Source organism: Gastrolobium bilobum, unplaced genomic scaffold (assembly GCF_033153095.1).
Source record: "Gastrolobium bilobum isolate Gb01-03AN ecotype WA unplaced genomic scaffold, APGP_CSIRO_Gbil_v1 utg11321, whole genome shotgun sequence".
NCBI lineage: Eukaryota > Viridiplantae > Streptophyta > Magnoliopsida > Fabales > Fabaceae > Gastrolobium > Gastrolobium bilobum.
Window position 1 is genome coordinate 176,882 of NW_026897751.1, and position 9,515 is coordinate 186,396.

At 27.7% G+C, this 9,515-nt stretch overlaps 1 protein-coding gene across 1 annotated transcript; it reads left to right on the top strand.

Annotated features, from left to right (window-relative positions):
- The first annotated feature begins 5,097 nt into the window (after positions 1-5,097).
- Positions 5,098-6,452, top strand: LOC133309869 (F-box/FBD/LRR-repeat protein At4g00160-like). The gene is made up of 3 exons (XM_061510721.1): positions 5,098-5,784; positions 5,876-6,046; positions 6,150-6,452. The coding sequence occupies exons 1-3, from the start codon at positions 5,098-5,100 to the stop codon at positions 6,450-6,452; spliced, it is 1,161 nt and encodes a 386-aa protein (XP_061366705.1).
- The last annotated feature ends 3,063 nt before the right edge of the window (positions 6,453-9,515 follow it).

Sequence of the window (9,515 nt, forward strand, 5' to 3'; positions counted from 1 at the left end):
GTTTGTAAGAAATAAAATATGTCAAATGAGATTTCATTACGTAGATCTCGAAAAGTTATGAGGAATTAAAAAAGAATTACTGATTTGGATACACGAGTCAAAAGTAATGGCCTTCAGAAATTTTGCAATTAAATTGTTAATTTTTTTTGGAAAAAAATGTGACACATGTCAACACCTGAGGAGGTGACGCCTAAATTAGGCGTGATTGCCTCTTGAGTGACGCTCAAATTTGGGAGTGATTGGTGACGCCCAAATTGGGCGTGATATTGTGCAATAAATGTGTAATTATTTTCAAAACTGCTACAAATTTGTAATTTTTTATTTAAAAACAATAAATAAATTTTTTTTGTCGTGAAAGATGTCATTTACTGAAACTGAAGCCCCGTATCACGAATTAAAATATTTATTTTATTATTTTCTTTATTAGTACAGATTTTTCAAATTGATTTTTGAGTTTAAATCACAAATCAAATCTTTATTTTGTTTTCCTTATTAATAATATTTTTTATTTTTATTTTTAATTTAAAGCACAAACCAATTTTTTTTACAATAAAAATAAAAAAATTATTATTTTTTAATTTAAATCACAAATCAAATGTTTATTTATTTTTTTATATTAAATCACAAACTCAGAACTCAGAAGCTTCTGGGTTTAACCGCTCTTATAATACCATTCTTGCAAATTTAATGTGTTTGTGAGAAATAAAATATGTCAAATGAGATTTCATTACATAAATCTCGAAAAGTTATGAGAAATTAAAAAAATAATTACTGATTTGGATACACGAGTCAAAAGTAATGGCCCTCAAAAATTTTGCAATTAAATTGTTAATTTTTTTTGGAAAAAAATGTGACACATGTCAACACCTGAGGAGGTGACGCCTAAATTAGGCGTGATTGCCTCTTGAGTGACGCCCAAATTGGGCGTGATATTGTGCAATAAATGTGTAATTATTTTCAAAACTGCTACAATTTCGTAAATTTTTAATTAAAAACAATAAATTAATTTTTTTTGCCGTTAAAGATGTCATTTACTGAATCTGAAGCCCCGTATCACGAATTAAAATATTTATTTAATTATTTTCTTTATTAATACAGATTTTTCAAATTGATTTTTGAGTTTAAATCACAAATCAAATATTTATTTTGTTTTCCTTATTAATAATAATTTTTATTTTTATTTTTAATTCAAACCACAAACCAATTTTTTTTACAATAAAAATAAAAAAGTTATTATTTTTTAATTTAAATCACAAATCAAATATTTATTTATTTTTTTATATTAAATCACAAACCCAGAACTCAGAAGCTTCTGGGTTTAACCGCTCTTATAATACCATTCTTGCAAATTTAATGTGTTTGTGAGAAATAAAATATGTCAAATGAGATTTCATTGCGTAGATCTTGAATAGTTATGAGGAATCAAAAAAAGAATTACTGATTTGGATACACGAGTCAAAAGTAATGGCCTTCACAAATTTTGCAATTAAATTGTTAATTTTTTTTTGGAAAAAAATGTGACACATGTCAACACCTGAGGAGGTGACGCCTAAATTAGGCGTGATTGCCTCTTGAGTGACGCCCAAATTGGGCGTGATTGGTTACGCCCAAATTGGGCGTGATATTGTGCAATAAATATGTAATTATTTTCAAAACTGCTACAAATTCGTAATTTTTTAATTAAAAAAAATAATTAATTTTTTTTGCCGTTAAAGATGTCATTTACTGAATCTGAAGTCCCGTATCACGAATTAAAATATTTATTTAATTATTTTCTTTATTAATACAAATTTTTCAAATTGATTTTTGAGTTTAAATCACAAATCAAATATTTATTTTGTTTTCCTTATTAATAATAATTTTTATTTTTATTTTTAATACAAACCACAAACCAATTTTTTTTACAATAAAAATAAAAAAGTTATTATTTTTTAATTTAAATCACAAATCACAAATCAAATATTTATTTATTTTTTTATATTAAATCACAAACCCAGAACTCAGAAGCTTCTGGGTTTAACCGCTCTTATAATACCATTCTTGCAAATTTAATGTGTTTGTGAGAAATAAAATATGTCAAATGAGATTTCATTGCGTAGATCTCGAAAAGTTATGAGGAATCAAAAAAAGAATTACTGATTTGGATACACGAGTCAAAAGTAATGGCCTTCAGAAATTTTTTGCAATTAAATTGTTAATTTTTTTTGGGAAAAAATGTGACACATGTCAACACCTGAGGAGGTGACGCCTAAATTAGGCGTGATTGCCTCTTGAGTGACGCTCAAATTGGGAGTGATTGGTGACGCCCAAATTGGGCGTGATATTGTGCAATAAATGTGTAATTATTTTCAAAACTGCTACAAATTTGTAATTTTTTATTTAAAAACAATAAATTAATTTTTTTTGCCGTTAAAGATGTCATTTACTGAATCTGAAGCCCCGTATCACGAATTAAAATATTTATTTAATTATTTTCTTTATTAATACAGATTTTTCAGATTGATTTTTGAGTTTAAATCACAAATCAAATCTTTATTTTGTTTTCCTTATTAATAATAACTTTTATTTTTATTTTTAATTTAAACCACAAACCAATTTTTTTTACAATAAAAATAAAAAAATTATTATTTTTTAATTTAAATCACAAATCAAATGTTTATTTTTTTTTATTAAATCACAAACCAAGAACACAGAAGCTTCTGGGTTTAACCGCTCTTATAATACCATTCTTGCAAATTTAATGTGTTTGTGAGAAATAAAATATGTCAAATGAGATTTCATTGCGTAGATCTTGAAAAGTTATGAGGAATCAAAAAAAGAATTACTGATTTGGATACACGAGTCAAAAGTAATGGCCTTCACAAATTTTGCAATTAAATTGTTAATTTTTTTTTGGAAAAAAATGTGACACATGTCAACACCTGAGGAGGTGACGCCTAAATTAGGCGTGATTGCCTCTTGAGTGACGCCCAAATTGGGCGTGATATTGTGCAATAAATGTGTAATTATTTTCAAAACTGCTACAAATTCGTAATTTTTTAATTAAAAACAATAAATTAATTTTTTTTGCCGTTAAAGATGTCATTTACTGAATCTGAAGCCCCGCATCACGAATTAAAATACTTATTTAATTATTTTCTTTATTAATACAGAATTTTCAGATTGATTTTTGAGTTTAAATCACAAATCAAATATTTATTTTGTTTTCCTTATTAATAATAATTTTTATTTTTATTTTTAATTCAAACCACAAACCAATTTTTTTTACAATAAAAATAAAAAAGTTATTATTTTTTAATTTAAATCACAAATCAAATATTTATTTATTTTTTTATATTAAATCACAAACCCAGAACTCAGAAGCTTCTGGGTTTAACCGGTCTTATAATACTATTCTTGCAAATTTAATGTGTTTGTGAGAAATAAAATATGTCAAATGAGATTTCATTACGTAGATCTTGAAAAGTTATGAGGAATTAAAAAAAGAATTACTGATTTGGATACACGAGTCAAAAGTAATGGCCTTCACAAATTTTGCAATTAAATTGTTAATTTTTTTTGGAAAAAAATGTGACACATGTCAACACCTGAGGAGGTGACGCCTAAATTAGGCGTGATTGTCTCTTGAGTGACGCTCAAATTGGGAGTGATTGGTGACGCCCAAATTGGGCGTGATATTGTGCAATAAATGTGTAATTATTTTCAAAACTGCTACAAATTCGTAATTTTTTATTTAAAAACAATAAATAAATTTTTTTTGTCGTTAAAGATGTCATTTACTGAAACTGAAGCCCCGTATCACGAATTAAAATATTTATTTTATTATTTTCTTTATTAGTACAGATTTTTCAAATTGATTTTTGAGTTTAAATCACAAATCAAATCTTTATTTTGTTTTCCTTATTAATAATAATTTTTATTTTTATTTTTAATTTAAACCACAAACCAATTTTTTTTACAATAAAAATAAAAAATTTATTATTTTTTAATTTAAATCACAAATCAAATGTTTATTTATTTTTTTTATATTAAATCACAAACTCAGAACTCAGAAGCTTCTGGATTTAACCGCTCTTATAATACCATTCTTGCAAATTTAATGTGTTTGTGAGAAATAAAATATGTCAAATGAAATTTCATTACGTAAATCTCGAAAAGTTATGAGGAATTAAAAAAAGAATTACTGATTTGGATACACGAGTCAAAAGTAATGGCCTTCACAAATTTTGCAATTAAATTGTTAATTTTTTTTGGAAAAAAATGTGACACATGTCAACACCTGAGGAGGTGACGCCTAAATTAGGCGTGATTGCCTCTTGAGTGACGCTCAAATTGGGAGTGATTGGTGACGCCCAAATTGTGCGTGATATTGTGCAATAAATGTGTAATTATTTTCAAAACTGCTACAAATTTGTAATTTTTTATTTAAAAACAATAAATTAATTTTTTTTGTCGTTAAAGATGTCATTTACTGAATCTGAAGCCCCGTATCACGAATTAAAATATTTATTTAATTATTTTCTTTATTAATACAGATTTTTCAAATTGATTTTTGAGTTTAAATCACAAATCAAATCTTTATTTTGTTTTCCTTATTAATAATAATTTTTATTTTTATTTTTAATTTAAACCACAAACCAATTTTTTTTACAATAAAAATAAAAAAAAATTATTTTTTAATTTAAATCACAAATCAAATGTTTATTTATTTTTTAATTGTTGAATATTTAATAGGCTTAAACATACTAACAGACCTTCAGTCAAGGTTTTTATATTTTAAACATAAGTCAGGCTAGGCCCAATATTTTTTACCCAGAACTAACCTATTTAAACCAAAACTCGGTCAATACTGTTAACACCCCCGACTAGAATCAACAACTCGTGAAAACATAAACCCAACAAACCCTAATTTCCCATATTGCTCTCTGTTTATGCATGGTGTGGGGAGGCATGATGGCTGGTGAGAAACTCAAAAGAGGCTATTGAGGCCTTCAATGAATTTGTTGAGTTGGGCAAAACAACTACTTGAGAAGCGTTTCTAAGATTCACTTGTTTGTAAAATTGCTACATTCATTCTCTCTATAAATTGTTGTAACAATGGAAAACAGGATTAACACTTTGCCTGATGCTGTTCTCTGTCACATTCTCTCTTTTCTGCCAACCAGAGAAGCTATCACTACGAGCGTTCTCTCCAAAAGGTGGAAACCTCTCTGGCTCTCTGTCCCCACTCTCGATTTTGATGACTGTCGCGATATTAAAAACCACGAGGAGTATTCTCGCTTTGTTCAATTAGTGTACGCAGTTATCTTATCGCGAGAACTGCACCAACCTATCAAAGAATTTTTCCTCACTTGTTGGTCTTATGATTGTGAAGACACCAATGTCAATATATGGGTTACTGCAGCACTGAGACGTAGAATTGAGTACCTCGAACTTTGTTTGCGTTCTACTATCAGTTTTCCGTCTTCGATTCTCAGCAGCAGAACTCTCGTGGTTCTCAATTTGATAGGATCAGCTGTGAGATCTCTTTCGCGTGTTGATTTTCCCGCTCTTAAAATCTTGCATTTTAACTTCGTTCGTTTCTTGGAACGGAGATATCTGGCTGAGTTTCTTTCTGGCTGTCCAGTTCTTGAGGATTTGGAAACAAATGGTTTGTATTTTAGTAATAACCTTTTAAATGTGGGAGAGTGTAAAAGCTTATCCAAGTTGGTCAGAGCGTATATTTCTAAAACTCATATTCCGTTGGAAGCTGTTAATAATGTAGAGTCTCTCCGCATAGATTGGGTACTGAAAATTTGATTTATATGTCATTACTTTTCATTTTTAAGGAAATTTAATTTGGATTTCTGATATTTTGTTTTTATTAATCTTGCAGCTTGATGATGTTAATGATAAGGACATGACCCCCAGCATCAAGTTTCTTATTCCTGAATTTTATAATTTAACACATATCGAACTCACCTATTTTTATTTTAATATGAATTGGGTTGAGTTAGTTGAAGTGCTCAAGCATTGCCCCCTGCTTCAGGTTCTTATCATTAATCAGGTTTGCTAAGTTTGAGCCTTTAAAGTTGATTTCTGTTTTTTTTTTTTTTTATGTTTTGTTAACATATTTTTAGTAATTTTTATATTATGTCTATTGTTTACAGAATCGTGATTTTGTAGTTGAATCCAATGGAGGAGATTGGCCATACCCACAATCCGTTCCTAAATCCATTTCATTACACCTTCAAACATGTCGTCTTAATAATTATAGAGGCTCTAATGGTGAGTTTCGATTTGCAAGATATATTATGCAAAATGCAAGACTTTTACGGACCATGACAATATGCCTTAGCAAATACGCAAATCTAAGGGAAAAGATGGAGATGATCAAAAACTTATCCATGTGCACAAGGGGCTCTGAAACTTGTGAACTTCATGTAAATGAAACCGTAACAGATGGGATTTGAGAAGCTGCAAGTAGTTCCTTTATGTCTTCTTTTATACTTTATTTTTATTTTTTTGCTTGTACCAGAGCTTGTGCTACGAGCATAGGACTCTGTTAATTTGTTCACACTTTTATGTTATTGCATGTAAGTTGCCTTATATATTCTTGTTTAAATTCCTGCTATGTGAATTGTAGTACTAGGCCTTATTTATAGTCTAGCTTCATTTCTTGTTCTGCTTAGCTGCTTTTGGTCTTTTTGTTCAACTTCTATTAGAAATTCGAAATTTTGATTAAGCTAGCACAATATTTCAATTAGTAAAACCATGTTTTCGGATTCTTACTATTATTCTAGGGGATAGGATATTGTGACACATAAATAATGTTACGCACAATGTTACGACCACATCTTAACCGTTGATTTCCGCCAATCAACAGTTATTATTTATTGCGAATTAATAATTAATTAATGAGTTTGATTTAAAAAATAATAACTTATACCAAATCAATCAACGGTTATTATTTATTGCGAATTAATAATTAATTAATGAGTTTGATTTAAAAAATAATAACTTATACCAAATCATAGGCCAGTCGCATACCATATACCAAATCATTGCAATTGTATTAGCTTCAATCTTTGGGATTTCATTGATGAAGAAATTTAAACTTCCTACATTCCCTGTCATGTCTTGCCTTGTCTATGAATTTTGTTATCAGGATTCATGAATAATTTATTTTTCCTGCTTGTCTATGAATTTGTAATCAAATATTGGTTTCTGAGGTAGCCTTGAATTCTTTTGAAGACGGGACTGGAATTATATTAAATATTTAATATAATTGATTGCTTGCATATCAGTTGTTTGAACTTTCAACTTTGAACTAAAGAGAGGGGGAGGATATCTAGAACTTGATTGAGGATTTTGGGCAAAAAAATTGATTTATTATTTTTAAAATAAAAAATTATGATTTTATGGCTGTTTTGAAAATAATTACACATTTATTGCACAATATCACGCCCAATTTGAGCGTCACTCAAGAGGCAGTCACGCCTAATTTAGACGTCACTCATCAGGTGTTGACATGTGTCACATTTTTTTTCCAAAAAAAAATTAATTAAAAACAAATTAAATAATTTATTCGTAAAACTTCTGAAGGCCATAACTTTTGACTCGAGGATCCAAATCAGGTAATTACTTTTTTGATTCGACATAACTTTTCGAGATCTACATAATGACATCTCATTTGCATATTTTATTTCTCACAAACATAATTTAAATTTGCAAGAATTGTATTATAAGAACGGTTAAATCCAGAAGCCTCTGAGTTCTGGGTTTGTGATTTAATATAAAAAAATAAATAAAGATTTGATTTTTAATTTAAATTAAAAAATATATTTATTATTAAAAAAGTTTGGTTTGTGATTTAAAATAAAAAAATTATTATTAATAAGGAAAACAAAATAAAGATTTGATTTGTGAATTAAACTCAAAAATCAATTTAAAATATCTGTATTAATAAAAGAAATAATTAAATAAATATTCTAAATCTCTAAGGAAGAAGGATTTTATTTTGAAAAGCATTCATAAGCTATAAGCTACTAGGTTATTATTCGTGTTCTGAAATTAATGATGGCAATTTTTACCGATATGAAAATAAGAACTCTTACCTTCATTATTATTCTATTTATATTTAATGATTCATACAAATTATATTACTTATCAATTTTACTGATCTTTTTACTACTTTTATTATGTTCTCTTATTTATTTTTTAATAATTTAACATACTATTAGGATTTAGGAGTTTAATCAAATATAATTTTTTTATAAATTATATTATCGTATTGTTTCGGGCATGTTATTGTCATATTACTTTTCTTTTTATTTTATATTAAACTGCATTGTCTCCTGCTGTTATAGAAATAAATAAGGGAAATGTTATAATTACTATTTTTTTATTACTTGTTACTACTATATCTTAACCGTTAATTTTCGTCAATCTAACGATTATAATTTATTGGGTCACACTTATTAATTAATTATTAATTATTAATTTATTGGGTCACAATCTAACGATTATAAGATAAAGTCTCATTGTTGCAAATTCAAATTGTGTTTGTAAGACATAAAATATGTCAAATGAGGTGTCATTACGTAGATCTCGAAAAGTTATGTGGAATCAAAAAAATTACCTGATTCGGATACCCGAATCAAAAGTTATGTCCTTCAGAAGTTTTATGATTAAATTGTTAATTTTTTTTTTGAAAAAAAAATGTGACACATGTCAACACCTGATGAGTGACGCTTAAATTAGGCGTGATTGGTGACACCCAAATTGAGTGTGATATTATGCAATAAATATGTAATTATTTTCAAAACAAGCATAAATTCATAATTTTTTATTTAAAAAACAATAAATCAAATTTTTTGCCGAGGATTTTGGAAACCTTTTTCCAGAAAAGTTGGCAAATCTTCTTGGGTTTCTATCTTTATGTTTTTCAGTGTAATTAATGGGATTAGGGGTGTAAAGAGTACAAACTAGACTAGGATTTGACTTAAAGAGGCACAAGTATATGTAAAAAAAATATTTGATTTAGCCTGACATGTTAGCCAGTTTAAGTTTATTAAAAATTCAACAATTAAAAGAATAATTAAAATAATATTAATTTATTATTCTAAATTATTAAAATAATAATTTTATTTATTTTATTTAAAATAAATAATATGATATAGGCCGACCTTAGCTTGTAGATCCGACATGTTCAAAAAAGCCTATGACCTGTTTTCTAAATAGATTTTTAAAAAAACCTAGGGCTGTTCTATTTTACTATTTGTAATATGCCAAGCCTGACTTAATATTGACTAGTCGTAGGTCCCTGTAGGCCAGCCTAGTCCATTTACATATCCCTAACTGGGATTGTTCTTATGAGGAGTTCAGTTTGAGATTTTTGAGCTGGACTTCATTGTCTCTTTCTTAGTAATAACAAGTTTATATCACAACCTATGCACGAGCAGCAGAATTTACATTGGTACTTTCTAGGTATAATAGCTGTTTAGGATTATGTAACTGGATTCATTTAAATACAA

Coding starts and splice junctions, on each gene's coding strand:
- LOC133309869 (XM_061510721.1), top strand. CDS start 5,098: ATGGAAAACAGGATTAACACTTTGCCTGATGCTGTTCTCTGTCACATT. Junction 5,785..5,875: donor AGTCTCTCCGCATAGATTGG/GTACTGAAAATT, acceptor TTAATCTTGCAG/CTTGATGATGTTAATGATAA. Junction 6,047..6,149: donor AGGTTCTTATCATTAATCAG/GTTTGCTAAGTT, acceptor TATTGTTTACAG/AATCGTGATTTTGTAGTTGA.